Here is a 19,605-nt window from a genome sequence, read left to right on the forward strand (position 1 = left end):
TGATCAGGGGAAACAGGATGCACCTGAGCTCAGTTTGGAGCTTCATGGCAAAGGCTGTGAATACTTATGTACATGTGCTGTCTCAATTTTTTTATTTTTAATAAATTTGCAAAAATCTCAAGTAAACTTTTTTCACGTTGTCATTATGGGGTGTTGTGTGTAGAATTCTGAGGAAAAAAATAAATTTAATCCATTTTGGAATAAGGCTGTAACATAACAAAATGTGGACAAAGTGATGCGCTGTGAATACTTTCCGGATGCACTGTGTACACACACACACACACACACACATACATTGACTTTTCTTTTATATATACAGATTTCTGTGTCTATGTATATTATATAAAGCAAAGAAAACAAGGGAAGAGTTGAGGTCCAAACTCTCTTTTTTATTTGATATACTTTACAAATCACTGAGGGAAACTGTCTTTTCTCATGACTGTTGGAGGTCAGAGTGCAGGGTCAGCCATTGTGCAGTACCCCCAGAGTAGTTTTCAGGTTAAGGGCCTTGCTCAAGGGCCCAAAGGAGTAGGATTCCTTCTGACAGTAATGGCAACCTTCCAGAAACCAGTGCAGATCCTTAGCCAGAAGATGACACCACTCCAGATGCACAAAGAGAAACACAAGGAGGGGAAAAGGTGTGCTCAGATACCACTGGCATTTGTCAAAGGTACTCTAGAAGGACAACATGCTGCTTACCAGTCAAGGTCCTCAGAGAACTAGGCCTCGATCCCCATGGAGTGTCTGACAGATGAGCGGAAGTAACAGAGGACAGAGTGGTGGTGCAGTTAGCATGGAGTCACAGGTCCTCATCCAGGTCACCCACCATGAAGCTGTGGGGGAAGCAAGCAGATGCATAAAGCATTTTTTTTAATGAGCTGATGTCTGCCTCATTCAGACAAATATATCTAACAAATTAAGTGAATTCTTTATAAGAAACTTGTGACTAAAAATGCCGTTATATTGAAGTGGCCATTCTTTTCCGGGGTGTCCACAGTGACATTAACGGAGCACTTGACCGTCCTTCTTTGGCTCCCTCCTTTCAGTTAATGCACATGTCTGCCCCTCACCTCGGCTACAGACAAGTGTCTACATCTTTGGCATTTGGTGCTTTGCCACTCCAATACAGGCAGTGAGAGAACGCTACATTACAGGCAAAGAATACAAATTTGATCATTTTCTTGGCAGCATCTTCCAAAGTCGCATTTTATTTTCATTGTGTAAATAATTGCTAATGAAAAATTTATCGGAACTTAAACTGTAGATGAAAGAAATAAAACTGCATAGGCATATCCAACCCCATCTTTAGCGATGATAGACTGTTGTGCTTTCAGGAAAACATCAGCTTGAAAAGATTGTTGGGCATCCTGGAGCCATAAATTAAAGTAATAAAAAAAAAAAACAAGCTTAGTGAGTTTGACAAAAAAAAAAAAAAAAAACCACCCGCTGAGCCAAAGAGAAACTGAGTTCAGGTTAAATAAAGTGCCTCGTGGCATGTCGGGTAGCTCACTTTTTTATTACAGATGTTACTCCTGCATTTCAGAAGACATCGGGACAAATTCTTTTAGCACTATAAACATGTAGGCACTGGCATGTCAGCACTTTAAAGTGCAATTATTACCCAGCCTTTAGGTGTAAGACATTTTGTTCTGGTACAGTATTTTCAACAACATCTTTAATAATGTCACATGTTCAGTACATAAAGGTAATGTAGCCTTGTTGATTAATTATGATATCATAGATAATGGTGTGTTACAGTACAGGACACCGAGAAAGTATTCAGACCCCTTGACTTTCTTCACATTTTGTGATGTTGTATAGCCTTGTGCTAAAATCATTTCATTTCATATTTCCTCAAGTTAAACACCCCTCAACAATCCAAAATGACAAGGCAGTAACATGATTATAGATGATTTTGCAAATTTTTTCAAAATTAAAGAAACTAAAATATCATGTTGCACAAGTAATAACATCACTTCAAGAGAGGCCCACCGAATCCATAAGCTAATTTACAGGGACAAGCTCAGTTATGGGACGTACTGTGGACCCCCTGGAGGTCGTTGCGAAGGAGATCTATCTATCTATCTATCTATCTATCTATCTATCTATCTATCTATCTATCTATCTACTGTATCTATTATATAGTGCCTTTCATATCTATCTATCTATCTATCTATCTATCTATCTACTATCTATCATATAGTGCCTTTCGTATCTGTCTATCTATCTATTATATAGTGTCTTTCACATCTATCTATCTATCTATCTATCTATCTATCTATCTATCTATCTATCTATCTATCTATCTATCATATAGTGTCTTTCACATCTATCTATCTATCTATCTATCTATCTATCTATCTATCTATCTGTCAATCTGTCGAACAGAGCTTCTTATGCGACAGTGGACTGCAGTGCTGAATACACAAAAACGTAATACTTTACATTCCTCAGAATTTCTTTCGTCCTCAGATGTTATAGACGGATGTAAAGTGGCCTTCAGATCCTCCTGATCCTCTTCACTCACACTTTGACATCTGTCAAGTTTGCAGCTTGTTTCGAAAGGCAGATGAGACAAGCCGATGTTTGGGTACATCATGACAGCAGTATATTTTCAATTTAATAATCCATTTAAAATGTATAGTAACTAGCCAGATGACAAATCTTAACATTAATAATTAATAAATACATGAATTAATATGTTGTCACACAGATGTGATCAGGATACAAACCTAAGGGCTCATTTGACGGTAGTTACACCCCTAAAAGAGAGATGGCACTGTTGCCTAGTGTGTCTCTCTTCTTGTTTTATTTCTTATTTTTTCACCTGCAGATCTGATGATCAACAACGAGACAAGTCATGACAACACTTCCAGTTTCTGGTTGCCTGCCAGCCCCCCTTCCACTCCATCGACCTCATAACTGGCTTCACTACATCTTTAAAGGCGAAACAAACGTTTATTGCTTTGTTATTTTGTGTTTTCCATTATATGGGGTTTGCCTGTGAGTGCCCTAAATCTTTATGTTTCCTCGGGTTTCTTATTACAACATTTATGCGAACAAAGCAGAGAGAGGGAGCTTCTGTAAAAGGCAGCCCACCTGCGTGGCACTCGGAACTGTGTGAGCTCTGATGCAGAAGCCCAGCTGGCTGGTATAAGCAGTGTGTTTAAATATATCCATCCATCCATCCATTTTCCAACCCGCTGAATCCAAACACAAGGTCACGGGGGTCTGCTGGAGCCAATCCCAGCCAACACAGGGCACAAGGCAGGAACCAATCCTGGGCAGGGTGCCAACCCACCGCAGGTTTAAATATATAATACTTACAAACACATATCGCATGTATTATACAGTAATCCCTCCTCGATCGCGGGGTTTGCGTTCCAGAACCCCCCGCGATAGGTGAAAATCCGCGAAGTAGAAACCATATGTTTGTATGTTTATTTGTATATATTTTAAGCCCTTATAAACTCTCCCACATTGTTAACATTATTAGAGCCCTCTAGACATGAAATAACACCCTTTAGTCAAAAGTTTAAACTGTGCTCCATGACAAGACAGACATGACAGTTCTTTCTCACAATTAAAAGAATGCAAACACATCTTCTCTTCAAACGAGCGCCGTCAGGAGCAGAGAATGTCAGAGAGATAGAGAGAGCGTGACAGAAAAACAAACAATCAAAAAATCAATACGTGCTGTTGGGCTTTTAAGTACGAGCACCGCGATAAAGTAGCCACAAAGAAGGGAGCAATGTGAAGGTAGTCTTTCAGCATTTTTAAGAGTAGCCTCCGTATCTTCTAAACAAACAGCCTCTGTGCAAACAGCCCCTCTGCTCACACCCCCTCCGTCAGGAGCAGAGAACGTCAGAGAGAGAGAGAGAGAGCGTGAGATTAAAGCAAACAATCAAAAAATCAATACGTGCTTTTGGTGCCACCGCGATAAAGCGGCATTTCTTAGAGTAGCGTCCATATCCTCCAGGCAAACAGCCCCTCTGCTCACACCCCCTCCGTCAGGCGCAGAGAATGTCAGAGAAAGACAGAGAAAAGCAAACAATCCGCTCGGGAAGCACATCGTATATCATTGAGGAGTTTTATTTAATATGTAATACATGCTCTGATTGGGTAGCTTCTAAGCCATCCGCCAATAGCGTCCCTTGTATGCAATCAACTGGGCGAACAAACCAAGGAAGCATGTACTTTAAATTAAAAGACCCATTGTCCACAGAAATCCGCGAACCAGCGAAAAATCTGTGATATATATTTAGATATGCTTACATTTTAAATCCGCGATAAAGTGAAGCCGCGAAAGTCGAAGCGCGATATAGCGGGGGATCACTGTATATGATTATATTTATATACTAGGAGGTTCCCCCCTGCTCGCTTTGCTCACCAACCCCCTGGTCTGTGCTATGCTCCAGCCGCTTCACGTCTCTGCCGCTCGTGTTGTGAAGAGGGAGGCTGAACGCACCCCACGGAGACGCAGTCGCTCCTCCAAAACCCCTCTTAAAGGGTGACACAATGAGAAACAAACAGAGTTTTTTTTTTACCTCCTCTTTGCTTGATCAGCTGCTGGCTTGCTTGATCTGTATCTTGCATGAAGCTTTGAACATTTAAAAGCCTGTACAGCAGCTGTCCTACTCTTTGTCTTTTATTTCCAGCCCCAGGTGTGGTTAAATCTCTTGGCACAAAGTCTCGTAACAACATCCCATTAAAGTTCGATAAATTCTGAAAAGAATGATACCCAACATATATGTGTAGGTTGTAAAATAAGCCCAATTTAAAGCGTGACAATAAACATGACATAAAAACGTCACATAAAATCGTTGCACTTTTAGGCTTAGGATTTTATATATAGAGTAGATGTTCCATTTTTATTTATTTATCAATTTATTTATTGTATTTTTTTATATAATTTTTATAGTATGAAGTCCGTTGCACTTTGCACACATAACAGTAAACCTGACTTGACTTGACTTGACTTGACCAGGCCCGGCCTTCACACAAATGTCTGATGTTTTTTCCTATGACTGCTGCTCTTTATAATGTTATTTTAGGAGTGGATTAAGTCCTAAACGTTACCTCTCAGACATACAGTAGTCTTACAGTCATCAACAATAATGTACCCCTTGTGACCTTCATCATCATGAGGTGCTTCCCCCCCGACGAGGATCAAATGAGCTGATGCCGCTCCCCGTGTTAAGGAACTGATGAAGAGCTTCAGGCACATCTGGAGCAGAGATAGCTGGATGGAAATAAAAGGCTTGCTGAAGTGACTCCTGCCTCCAGTTATCACATGTTAACATCTAAAAAATCCCTCTGTCTTTTACAAATGACTTAGATGCTCTTTTTAAAATGAGATTCTATTTTTTTTCTTACAGCCAGCAGATTCTGCAAGCAAAGCAGCAGCTGATGTAAAGCCTAAAGAAGCCGCGTCGGTGAGTAAAGAATGAATGTGTCAGATGGCATTGTTGACCTCTGCTGCACTTCTGTACTCGTCCTGTGACAGTCTGCAGTTGAACCTGAGGCCGGCTAGCGGAATTCGAGTTCTCGGCACAGACCCGCTGGAGTTAAAGACTGCTATGCTTTGCTAATTTTCAGAATTTACTAGAGAGGGATGGCATTTGTGGCATTTTAAATTTGTGAGTTTAGGTTACAACTGAACTGAATCTGCTAATATTTGGGACTAACAAGACAATGGGACTACATGAGTTGATTTAAGTTTTGTTTTTTTATATTTATATAATGATTATATTCACTATAAAGTGGCTTCTTACTATGCTGTTTTCAAACCAACTTAATCCAGCTCACGAGTGTGGGGAACAGGAACCTGTCCTGGAAGCACTGGGTACAAAGCAGTAAAGAGCCCTGGACGGGGCCTACTAACACACCATCATACCCAGAGTCACATAGGGACATCCTGGAATTGCCACTTAACCTAACCTAACCTTACCTGCTCTTCTTTGGTAAAGTGGGAGAAGAACCAGAGGAAAAGTCTTAGAAACACGGGGAACACAAGCAAACTCCGTATGGACAATAACTGGACGGCATCAGTGCTGCTCTAAAGTCATCTGAGCAGCATTAAAAGGAAACTTGTTTTTATTATAATTTAATAGCAATTAAAATGTAAATTAAAATTATTTTTACTACTAGGATTTAAATGATTCTTTTGAATCAATTCATTTTTAAACCCACTTTATCCTGTCAGTCAGAACCACTCCTGGAAATATCAGGCACCAGGGTGAAGAAGCATGGAGAATATTGACAGGGACAGAGCTGGGGTTAGAAGCCAGTCTCGTGGAAATGTTCCTGCCAGTCCAGGGAGGAACAGTCTCTGAAAAGGGCGCCAGTCCATCACAGAGCTAACACACGCACGCAGGCACGCACACACACTAGGCCAGTTTAGTGTCACCAATCCACCTGATGACCTGCATGTGTTTAGACCATTGGAGGAAACTGAATCACCCGGAGGAAACTCACACAGACACTGAGAGAACATGCAAACTCTGTGTAGAGAGGACCTGGAATGTGAAGCCCAACCATTGTGCTGTACACTTCAAATAATATTTACTATTACTGTTATTAACATTATTATTTGATTAATGTCCTGCCCAGGGCTCTTTTACTCCCTGTTCTGTGTCCTTTGATACCAGGATAGACCCCCAGCTCCTGTGACTCTGAGTTGGCTATAACAGACTGGAGACTTTCACTGTTGTTGTTGTTGTTGTTGTTATTATTATTATTATTACTGTTATTTGACAGGAGCCATTTCTTGCCTTGTGCCCATTGACACCAGGATACCCCAACCCCTATGTCACTAAATTAGACATAGCAGGTTTAAAAATAATACGTTGTTGTTATATTATTAATATCATTATTAGCAGGGGTAATGATATTGTTGTTGTTGTTATTGTTAGCATCATCATTAGACTGGGGCCGTATACGAAGTGACACCAGGGTATACCTCAGCCTCTGTGTCCCTGAATTAGATACAGCAGGTTTAAAAATAATATATTGTTGCTGTTATTATTTTTTATTTGTAGTATTAGTATTAGTTTTAGAATTAGACTGGGGCTGTTTTTGCCTTGCGCACAGTGATACCAGAATTTACCCCAGCCCTGTGTCCCTAAATTAGCCAGTTTAAAAATATGATGATGTTATTTTCTTCTTATTATTAGTAGTAGTATTGTTGTTATTCTTAGCAACATCATTAGATTAGGGTCACATCTTGCCTTAAGCCAAGTGATAACAAGAGTACACACCCGCCTCTGAATTACATATACAGTATCTGTAGTTGGTTTAAAAGTATTATTTTGTTTTTGTTATTATTATTGTTACTGTTATTATTATTAGACTGTGGTCTTTCTTGCCTTGTGCCAAGTGATGCCAGGCTATACTCCAGCCTTTGTTTCCCTGAATTACATATAACAGGTGTAAAAATAGTATTTATTGTTATTATTATTATTGTTATTGGTTAATTTCTTGCCATGTGCCAATTTTTACCAGGCTATACCCCAGCTTCTGTGTCCATGAATTAGATATAATAGGTTTTAAAATATCATGCTGTTATTATTATTATTATTAGACTTAGTTAATTTATTGCCTTGTCCCAAGTGATATGAGGCTATACTCCAGCCTCAGTTTCCCTGAATTAGATATAACAGGTGTAAAAAAATGTTTATTATTATTATTATTATTATTAGACTTGGTTATTTTCTTGCCTTGTGCCAAATGTTACCGGGCGATACCCAAGCCTCTGTGCCAGTGAATTAGATATAGTAGGTTTTAAAATATCATGCTGTTATTTTTATTATTATTATTATTATTAATATTATTAGATTGGAGCCGTGTCTTGCCTTGTGCCCAGTGCTGCCAGGATAGCGTCCGCCTCCTGTGACCCTCATTTACATGTAGCAGGTTTAAGAATATCTTCTTCTTCATCTTCTTCTTCTTCTTTTAACAACTCAAGCTGAATACTTATAACTATTTTGTTGGAGGTGTTGCTCATCCTGGACAGGCAGATATCATTCCTGATTGTTCTCTTAATATCTGTCTGTTTCTCTACTTGCCATAAATGTTGAATTCAGTGCCATGTCACCAGTGGTCAAAGATTATCATGGAAGCACTGGGTGCAAAGCAGGAACCAAACAAATGAAAAGCAAAAGAAGATTAACAAACACATTGTGCTGTTCTCTTAACTTCTAATCAACGTATACTTGTAATATTTCACTTGTTTGATAGGACAGCTTTAATAAAAGTAATGTGGGCTTACCTGACTTTATCTTTTTATCTGATTCGGTTCATTTTTACCAGTTAAACTTATCAAGCAGGCTGTCCAGTCTCACTTTGCAGACTTCACAGTCAGTTCTGCTGTCCCTTTAAGCTATGAAAGTATTTCATGTGTTTACTTTGCTGAAGGCAAAACAGGCTTCAACCAAGTCAGCTGCAGGCACAGAAAAGGCAGCTCCCCCAGCAGGAGACACTAGTAAGGCCAAACAGGATCCTACCAAACCAGCAGGGACAGCGAAGGTGGGTGTCCACGTCTGCATCTTTCATTCTTTAAAGTAACTGAGCATATCTTTAGGCGCACTGCTTTCTGAAATCACATGATCTCAATGTAAGTTTTACTCAAATTGTGCCACTCATTTCTAGTATTCATCAAGTAAACCGTCAAACATTAAGTTGAATAATTTTGTCTAAATCATTTCACATAAAGGATGTCTTCAGTAAAACTTTAAGAAAAAAAAACCTCATCCTGTTTCTTGCAGCCAGCAGAGCAGAAGCCGGCACAGAGCACTTCCCCAGCGGCTAAAGCTACGGCTACGGCTGCTGGTGCGGCCACAGTTGGGGCTGCTGGCGCGGCCACAGTTGCGGCTGCCAAAGAAGGTGCCGAGGTAGGTAGCGGGCACCAACGTGAAATGCCTGCATCATTCTGGGAGCATTGCAGAAGCATTTGGTGGAGCAGGGAGCAACAGCCTTCACATTTGCCTCACTTTTGTACAGTTCATGTCACTTTGTGGCACACTGAGGACAGAACTGAATGAATCCCCAGTGTGTGACAATAGTGCTGCTGTGAAAAGTGAAGAGGGCTTGTCATGTGGGATGTAGGAACACCTTGCTTGAAAGTACGCTGTATGGGCCAAAGTCCTTTTTCAAGGGATATACTTCTCCTTTTTTGTAGACTTTCTGCATTATAGTATGCTTAGAATTAAGAGCTGTTCAAAACCTTACCGTTACGTAGTAGTCTTATGATACTGAGGTGAAAGGGTTAAGAGCAGAATCATGCGTATGCATTTTCATCTTTATTACTATAGTTTTAAAAGAAATTCAGAGATATATTTGGTCATCTTCAGTGGCTGCTGACAAGTCAACCGTGAACACAAATCTATTAGTCGCATTCTGTTGTGTCATAAGAACTCAACAAAGGTTTCTTTTGGTCTTAGTAACACTTACAGAGCATCCGTGAAGGGCACATTCATCTCTACACAGTGTAGAACTTTAACAATCTGATAAAAAATATTTATGAAAAGGGCTGGATGGATGTTTTTCTCAGATAAAATCGTCCATGACAATATAGTCTTCGGTCACCGTAGACACTTAGGTAGGTCACAGAGCAGGAGACATTACTACAGATTGACCTGAACTGAATCCTGCTATCAGAACTTTTTACAAATGAGATAATGAAAGGTTTTTTTTTGGATAGCTATCCTGATCTAAACATCCATCCATCCATTATCCAACCCGCTATATCCTAACTACAGGGTCACGGGAGTCTGCTGGAGCCAATCCCAGCCAACACAGGGCGCAAGGCAGGGCACACACATCCACACACCAAGGACAATTTAGGATCGCCAATGCACCTAACCTGCATGTCTTTGGACTGTGAGAGGAAGCCGGAGCACCCGGAGGAAACCCACGCAGACATGGGGAGAACATGCATAAATCCAGTGAAGCGAACCTAGGTCTCCTAACTGCGAGGCAGCAGCGCTACCACTGTGCCACCGTTCCACCCCTGATCTAAACAGCTCTTAACTATTTTTGTGGTATTCATGATGATGTGGAGAACATTTGAAACCATGGAGTATATTTGGTCTTCAGTTAAGGACTTCACAAGCCTTATACTGAAGTTTGCAATATTGAGAGACATATTATCTCCCATTTCTTCTTCTTCTTCTTCTTCTATGTTGGTCAATGTGCTTCATCAATCTTCTCCATACCGCTTGGTCCTGCACCTCCTCACCAGTCAAGTCCTTTTTCCTTCAGATCTTTTTACTTTATCCATCCACCTCCGCTTTGGTCTCCCTCACATTCTCTTCCCCTGATATTCCATTCCCATCACTCTTTTGCCCACATATTCAATGTCTCCCTTATCACCACTTCACCCCACTTTTCTGTACTTTCCTATATATCACTTGCACTTTTGTTGTACCTCTTCTCATCTCATTTCTTATTCTGTCTTTTTTTGTAACTCCACACATCCATCTCAACATTCTCATTTCTGCCACATCCAACTTCTTCACCTGCTTTCCCTTTACTGCCCACGTCGCACTCCATCCATCATTGCTGGTCTTACCATTGTCTTGACAACCTCTGTAATTCTTCGATCACACAATACTCCTGGTACCTTCTTCTAATTGTTCCATCCACACTGCGCTCTATGAGTTTCCTCCACATCTAATTTTCCATCTTGAGCTACCACTTAGATATTGGGATGCCAAGCAGGTTGCCCCTTTTAATAACTAACGGGTTTAAAAGAAATGGGTGCTCGATAGCACAAAAACAGAAACCTCCTGTAGAAATGCTGCCCAGTAATTCAAAACGTAGGTCACACTGGTCAGGTTGGAGATCCATCGGGCAGTCCTGGGAGCATCTTGGCTTTATAGTCATCGCTGGACCAGACAGGGCAGAGTCAGCTGCCATCACTGGACAGTTTCTCTGGGCTGTGGGTGGAAAAAGAGACACCAGCGTGAGTGACAGCGCCCCCTTGCGTCCCAGGATGGTGGGGCTTCTCTCTGATGAACCCGGAAGGCGACTCTGATGTGCATGCGTGACATTTTATATCATATAACACATACAGCATGTATAATCTACTCCTTTTTTTGAACAGTTCTGCTTCTGCATACATCTCTTGTGACATTTGTCTCTTTTCTGTTTAACATAATGTTTAATTTAAACCAGTGGTTCTTAATCTGGAATTTACAGTTAAGCATTATCGATGTGTGTGGCCCCAATTTAACAAATTCTGACTTACAGTTAAGACGCCATGCACAATCAAATGCCTTCCAATACAAGTACAGAATTTCAGGTTTAAAAATCAATGAGGTGAACCACCATTCAGAAAGTACAAATTTCTTTTGAAAACACCAGCATGGTGAGTTCGGAGGTACTCAGATCTCCTTTCCATGGAGGTTACTTACTAAAACCTGGTCACAGCAAAGAAAAGTTTAAGAGCCACTGATTTAGACTGCATTTATAAATCCCTATCACGTGCGACCGTGACCTTCTTGTTTTCAGTATATCATTGGCAATTTGTTTTCTATTATTCAAAAATCTCTTAAGTGTTCAGTCGGGATGAATAAGCACCTGGTTTTCATGTTTTGCTTTGCAGGCTAAGAAGCATGAAGCCGATTCTGCACTGGATGCCTTGGCCGGCTCGCTGGCACCTCAAGATGTGCCTGCTCCTAAAACACCAAAATTTACTGGACCAGAAGTTAATGAGGTAAGTGTTTTGAGTTATGGTGGACCATATTGAGCTGCTAAAACGTTTTTTTTACCCAAACTTAACAGTTAGTATACTGTAAATAAGTAAAGTGACTTCTGTTACTTGCAAATGTGTTCTTCTGTTTTCAGTTGGAAAGAGAACAGATTTCTAGGGGTAATATGAGTTTTTCAAGAAGAAGCCCAACAAAATGGACTGTTCTGTCCAGTCCATCCCAGTAGGCCCATCTGAGGAGCCTCTTTTTTTGGTAGCTTATATTTTGGCCCCCATAAAATTTTTTTAAAAAATTAGCAAATACATTTCTAATACTGAATGTCACACTATGGACTATCATGAGTAGCAGCCAGAATAGACTGGCACCTCGGTTCCAGGGACCTCATCCACCTTAATACGTGTCTGTGTGTATCTGTGTGTGTCTGTCCAATTGCTGTGTCTCTGTTATATGCCATTTGGGATGGAATTTGTAAAAGAAGAGTATTATGACTAGGAGCCCCAAGACAAAAAGTTGCAAAAAGCATTTATAATGCCTATTAGAAGGGGAAATACTAGCAAACCCCAGCTAGATAAACGCTCAAACACAGAAACTTAGTACAAAAAAGTTTTAAAATGCTCTGCTCCACTGAGCTCCATATTAGCACAATGGCAAAATGGAGTTGTGTAGAAACACAAGGCAATCCAAGGTGAAGACCGTCCCAATACGGACATCCAGAAGCGTAGTCAAAAACAGAGCATGAAGGTAAAAGAAAAAGCTCAAATCTAATAAAGCACTGAAAAGGCACAAGAACTCACCCAACTCCCAGAGCGCATTCACAATGAACCGCCGGGAACTATGGGAGACCCTCTCGATTTATAGCAGGTGGTCCCGCCTCTTGGGTATCACCCACAAAAACACATGGAAAGTAACACAGGCATTAACAGCAAAAGTAACCTTAACTATAGATAAACAGCACAAAAATGAACACAAAAGACAAGAAACACGACTTTGAACTTCAGCCAGGGGCGAAGCTCTGGCTGAAGTTGAACACAGTGCTAATGTTGTGGTGCACCATCTGTTGGAATGACAAATGCAGTTCATTTTATTACTACATGCATTACAAAATACATTCCAATTAATGGTGCACTGCAGATGCTGACACTGAATTTGCTGAGGTCTACGGTGATAACTTTGATTTCAAGCCGTCTTAGACGAGTAGCGCAGCTAGTTTACAAACACATTCATAGAGTGGTCCTAAAAATGAACTTACAATTATTTATTAAAAGTTTTTATGAATGATTTATGAAACTGCTGTATGCATCAATAAATGTTATTAAGTCATTGTAACTCATAGCCAATGTATACATTAAAAATCTACTTATGTGATTTAATGCCTGCTTAAATGTAATGCTTTTGTTTTACGAGCGATGTATGAGAGGCTTATTTTTTACTTTTTAGCACACTTTTTAACTTTATATAAGTGTGGTTTTTAAAAAGTATTTTTTTATATATTTTTTTTTTGTTCACATCTGTGAAGAGGCTCATAAGGGGATGTAAGAATTACGGATTTGTAGTTCCATATAAATAATGTGCCTACATCACAAGCCTGTCGCTTCTGCACGTTAATACCACGTATCTATTGCATGAGCGTCTGGAAAAGGTCCATGTGTGTACCTCAAAAAGTCCTTGCTCTTGAATTTCATGCCATCAATCTCCGCTCAGTTTCTTACTGCAGACAGCTCGGTGTTGGAACAATGGAGAATACCTTCTTTGCTACCACTTATTTATTCCTGCCCATTGCTACATTCCTGACATAACAACCTGTTTTAGTCATCCTTCTGAGTTTAGCCATCTCACCCCTGCAAAACTATTTCTTCATGCTTATCTGAACTCTCACACTAAGCCAAGCTGATCGTTTATACTTTGTTTGGCTGACACTTCTGTACATCACAATGAACAAAATGTTAATAGTGAATTGATAAAGGGTCAAAGTGACATAGGGGACCTTTCCTTAACTACTGTGCCACAATACCTTTGAAGATTACCACAAAACTATCAGCTATTCCCTATCTGGGCACCGAGAGTGCCTTCTTTTAAAAGAGGGATCTTTTCTCCACGACACTATCTGATCGTGATCAGACAACTAAAAAATACAAGGTCATTTGAGGTATTAAGGGAGCCATTTTGTACTTAAAATACCAACTTAAACATAACACAAGAATACAAGTTAAAATGAAAGAAGACTTTGTCAGGCTGTAAGAATTAACTTGAAAAGTGGCTTGGATCTCAGAGCTTTAAACCCTTTATTTGTGACTTCATGTCTTATTTCTTTATGATATAACGGGTTGGATAATGACTGACTGTATTATTTCTCTATTTATGCTTACATGTTTTCCTTTACTTTTACTCTGTGCATATTTGGAACTGTTAATAGTGACTGTGCGTCTCATAGTTTAATGTTTACTTCGTTTATTGTCTGCTCTTATACGCTTTTATCTAAGGCGTTTGTAGGCCAGCTCCAAACGATATTTCATTGTATTGTACAGCGACAATAAAGGTATCATGCATCTTGCACTGTGGCATAAAGGTAAATAACTAAATCAAGAATAGTTTGTGAGATTGGTGCATCCAGTTACTGTACATCAAAATTTAACTCTCTTTTTCTATTTTTATTTTCTTCACAGAAAAAAGTTACTTCTACAAAGGGTGTACGACTAGGAGACAGAGATGACACGATTCCACCAGAATACAGATTTAAAAATGATGTAAATATGGGTTTGTTATAAATCTTTTTTTTTCTGTTTTACAGTAGTGTGGTTGACACAATAATTGATTACACTGAACACAGATTGGGATTCTGGAACACTTGTGGGTATATCTTATAGATGTTGGCCTGCTGATCACAAAAATGACCTTTAAACATTCCTCTCATAAGTAACATTTACAGTACAACAGCCCCTCTTCAGGCAAGGTGTAGTATAGATAGTGGAGTTACCTGTTTTTTAATATCTATCTATCTATCTATCTATCTATCTATCTATCTATCATATAGTGCCTTATCTATCTATCTATCTATCTATCTATCTATCTATCTATCTATCTATCTATCTATCTATCTATCTATCATATAGTGCCTTATCTATCTATCTATCTATCTATCTATCTATCTATCTATCTATCTATCTATCTATCATATAGTGCCTTATCTATCTATCTATCTATCTATCTATCTATCTATCATATAGTGCCTTATCTATCTATCTATCTATCTATCTATCATATAGTGCCTTATCTATCTATCTATCTATCTATCTATCTATCTATCTATCTATCTATCTATCTATCTATCTATCTATCATATAGTGCCTTATCTATCTATCTATCTATCTATCTATCTATCTATCTATCTATCTATCTATCTATCTATCTATCTATCTATCTTTGATTTCGAACATGAAGATACACATACACCTAAAAACAGGAAAATGCATACGGCAAAAGCAAAAATCAGATTTATAAAACATTGCATACACACCTTTCTACACAATTTACCCTTTATAAATCATAATTATCCTGTAAATGTGCTGTCGTGAACGCACCTCAAATCCCACTTCGTTCAACCCTGAAACAACCCTATATGAACTATGCTAATCGACCTCATACATATGCAATCACGGTGCAACAGACCTTCATTGGCTGGTGGCGCAGCCACAAAACACATCCAGTAGTGCGAGATGGAAGTTCTCTTCTCCAAATTAGCCTCACACAAAGAAGCTTTATTTGGTGGCCTAATCACAGGTGTTAGTAACAAACTCAAATATGTTTAATGGCAGCACATTACTGCTGCTGTAAATGCCGTGAGCTCCAGCCGCACCATGCCTGAAATAAAAATAAGGTCTGATCTCTGGCAATGAAGCAGATTGCAAGTCACTGGCGGAGTGTGCTTGTTAACAGGAGGAGCTGCGAATGGCACAATGCTAGAGAAGTCCTGATGGTTGTCAGTCTCATCTTAAGCATCACAGGTAACTTCTACATTAACACTTGAATTAGCAGAGTCTACGAAAAAACTCGTAGATCCTTCTCACCTAAAATTGCTTTCGCACCTCTCCGTCGGCGTCTTTTGTCCTCTAAAAAAAAAACTCCACGATGGATTAATAAAGATTTAAAAAAGAAGTTGCAAAGGAAAAAACTGCTGTATAAGGCATATAAGACTAATGAATGCAAAGAGAATCGTAGCCGTATGAGAACATGAGGGCAACCATTAGGAAGGATATCAGAGAGGCTAAAAGACAGTTGGAGAGGAATATAGCAGATAAGGCGAAAGAAGACCCCAAGAGATTCTTTCAGTATTTTAGTAGTAAAAGAACAGTTAAGGAGGAGGTCAAGTTCATCAGGAATAGTAAAGGGGAATTAAAAGATACAGACAATGAAATAGCAGATGCCCTACACTTACATTTTTCTGAGGTGTTTACAAGTGAACAAGTGGATAACCTCCCAGAGGTAAACGCACTACTAAGGAGGTACTGAGGGATTTGGAAATTGTAGAGGGAGAAGTGCTGCTCAGATTAAATAAGATGAAATCAAACAAATCACCAGGCCCAGATAATATTTATCCTCGTGTTCTTAAGGAGGCTAGTGAGTACATATATAAACCCTTGACACATATTTTTAGGAAGTCACTGAGCACTGGAGAGATTCCAAGGACTGGAAAATGGCAAATATCATCCCATTATATAAAAAGGGTGACAGGGCAGATCCAAGCAACTATAGGCCAGTAAGCTTAACATGCATCACAGGAAAATTAATGGAAGGAATTATTAAGGATAAGATTGAGCAACACATGGCAAGGACAGGAGTTATTCTGAACAGTCAGCATGGGTTCAGAAGAGGAGGTCGTGTTTTACTAACATGTTGGAATTCTATGAGGTTGCAACAAAATGATACCATCAAAGTGGAGCTTATGATATTATTTATCTGGACTTTCAGAAAGCATTTGATAAGGTGCCACATGAGAGGTTGGGCATCAAGTTAAAAGAAGTGGGAGTTCAGGGTGATGTTTTTAGATGGGTGCAGAATTGGCTCAGACACAGGAAGCAGAGGGTGATGGTGCGAGGAACCTCATCAGAACTGGCCGATGTTAAGAGTGGTGTTCCACAGGGGTCAGTGCTAGGGCCACTGCTATTTTTAATATATATAAATGATTTAGATAGGAATATAAGTAACAAGCTGGTTAAGTTTGCAGATGATACCAAGATAGGTGGATTAGCAGATAATTTGGAATCCGTTATATCATTACAGAAGGACTTGGATAGCATACAGGCTTGGGCAGATTTGTGGCAGATGAAATTTAATGTCAGTAAATGTAAAGTATTACACATAGGAAGTAAAAATATTAGGTTTGAATACACAATGGGCGGTCGGAAAATCAAGAGTACACCTTATGAGAAGGATTTAGGAGTCATAGTGGACTCTAAGCTATCAACTTCCCAACAGTGTTCAGAAGCCATTAAGAAGGCTAACAGAATGTCAGGTTATACAGCATGGTGTGTGGAGTACACGTCCAAGGAGGTTATGCTCAACCTTTATAATGCACTGGTGAGGCCTCATCTTGAGTACTGTGTGCAGTTTTGGTCTCCAGGCTACAAAAAGGACATAGCAGCACTAGAAAAGGTGCAGAGAAGAGCAACTGGGCTGATTCCAGGTCTACAGGGGATGAATTATGAGGAAAGATTAAAAGAGCTGAGCCTTTACAGTTTAAGCAAAAGAAGATTAAGAGGTGACATGATTGAAGTATTTAAAATTATGAAGGGAATTAGTACAGTGGATCGAGACTTGTTTTTTAAAATGAGCTCATCAAGAACACGGGGACACAGTTAGAAACTTGTTAAGGGTAAATGTCGTACAAACATTAAGAAGTTTTTCTTTACACAAAGAACGATAGACACTTGGAATAAGACACCAAGTAGTGTGGTACACAGTAAGACGTTAGGGACTTTCAAAACTCGACTTGTTCTAAATGTGTTGATAAGCAGCAAGCAGCCTGCTATCACATCCCCCACTGGCGCACAGTTTTCTTAGCTCAAGTCTGTTTACCTGCGTGTCAGTTGCTTAGAGTTGTATAGAGTGAGAAGTCAAGCAAAATCACACCTTTTATAAATACTATATCGTTATTTGGAACACTTGCATTTCATGTGTGTTCCGTGTCTGCAACAATCTATGTTAACATATTGTTAAAACAGAAAAGTTTTTCATGTTTTAGTAATAATTGACAAAATGTAGACATGAAGTGTATAATGTGTGAAGCCTGATTTCCAAATATCAAAGAAACACTTTCACAAAAGGTACAAATATAACGGAACAAATGCGCCTCTATTCAAGAATATAACTGCAGAAGGTGAACCCGCGTTAGGGTGCGACATTGACACACATTTACTATGACAGCTTCGGTGGCACAACGGTATCAACTGTTGACTGGTGATCAAAACTTCACGGGTTTGATCCCAGACAAGTCCATCTTGAGAAGTGAGCTGCTCTTATTCTTACTATTTTAGAATAAAAACATACATTCGATTTCAGTCTGTAACAGCCAGTGTAAATGCCATTAAATATTCTATATATTCTATTCTATTCTATACACAGATTCTCCCGTCAATCCCAATGTTTTTGTGAAAAGTTGCGTTACACACATTTCAAGCCTCTTTTTTTACATAAACAGACTTTATAAATGAGGCAACCTTAGTATTTTACAGTATTCCAAACATTCAGGCTGAGCAGTCTAAAATGAAGCCTGAATGCTCTCATCCCTGGATTTCATGGCATCCTTGTACCTCTTGTAGTTTTCCATGGACAAGAATATTACAGACCAGACAAACAAAAATGGCAGGTTCTTTGTATTAGTTTGATTTATACCGGGTGGCGCACGAAAAACCGAACCATCTCCGACTCCAACATCAACGTACGTTTCTTAGCCCGTATACGATACAAAAGATATGCAATACAAAAATCCAGCTGCAATTGTTTAAAGGAGCCACGTGCAATAAAATACACGTTTTTCCTTGTCGTCATCCTTCAGTTCTTGGACACAAGTCATTCTGTACGACTTGCATTTCTAGTGAGTGCAACACACGTTGACAAGACCTGTGAGCAACATTTGCTTGATGTGCCAATTTACGTGTCGATTTCCTAGGGCTTCTGGCCATCCGTTCCTGAATATCTGCTACGACCGGAGGTGTACAAACAGACGGGGCCCGATTCTTTTTGCAGTTTGCAACTGACCCAGTCTTACGCCACTTCTTCACCAACTCGTGAATACTGCTCTTTGCTGGTAGGTTTTCGCCAGAAAACTTCTTTGCAAAAATGTCCCGCGTTTCATTAAAAGAACCGGAGGACACATACGCCTCAACTATTCCAGTCCTCTGTTGCAGAGAATACATCTTCTGGATCACTTTCATGCACGTCTATACCCACTGGCTCACAGTTTCCTTACTAGCGCACAGTTGGGGCTGCTGACCCCGTCACGACAACGACGCTCTGTGATCGCGACGGCACCCGCCTGTATAAAAGCTTGAGCCAGCCCATCAGAGACAGTTCAGTTTTTCGTGCACCACCCTGTATTTATGTAAAATTTCATCCAGAAATCCACTTATTATTTTGACGTGCTTTTTGGATAACTGGGAGATGACGCTTATCTTACCCTGCCAGCATTGCACAAACAGCATTAACTAGCTCTGGGCATGATGTTCGTCTCTGACCCAGTGTAGAGCTTCCAGTCATCCTACCATGGCCATCTGTGAGATGTGAAAGAAAGAAAGTCATAGTGCAAGAAAAACAAATCCCTCACAAACATGCAAACTCCATACAGGAAATGACCAGGTGAGAGTCACGCCCAGGATTTGGAAGGATCGCCAATAAAAAC

At 39.7% G+C, this 19,605-nt stretch overlaps 1 protein-coding gene across 9 annotated transcripts in view; it reads left to right on the forward strand.

The window, feature by feature from the left end:
• Nucleotides 1-19,605, forward strand: part of LOC120532379 (calpastatin-like) — a 203,534-nt gene that overhangs the window by 135,996 nt on the left and 47,933 nt on the right. For 6 of the 9 annotated variants that reach the window (XM_039758313.1, XM_039758314.1, XM_039758315.1 and 3 more), the window contains 5 exons: nucleotides 5,379-5,435; nucleotides 8,416-8,526; nucleotides 8,766-8,891; nucleotides 11,606-11,716; nucleotides 14,375-14,455. In XM_039758313.1, the coding sequence (XP_039614247.1) occupies nucleotides 5,379-5,435; nucleotides 8,416-8,526; nucleotides 8,766-8,891; nucleotides 11,606-11,716; nucleotides 14,375-14,455 (486 nt within the window). The remainder of the gene's footprint in view (nucleotides 1-5,378; nucleotides 5,436-8,415; nucleotides 8,527-8,765; nucleotides 8,892-11,605; nucleotides 11,717-14,374; nucleotides 14,456-19,605) is intronic. The other 3 variants (XM_039758318.1, XM_039758320.1, XM_039758322.1) reach the window with 3 other exon arrangements.

Source organism: Polypterus senegalus, chromosome 7, assembly GCF_016835505.1.
Source record: "Polypterus senegalus isolate Bchr_013 chromosome 7, ASM1683550v1, whole genome shotgun sequence".
In the NCBI taxonomy this organism is placed as follows: domain Eukaryota; kingdom Metazoa; phylum Chordata; class Cladistia; order Polypteriformes; family Polypteridae; genus Polypterus; species Polypterus senegalus.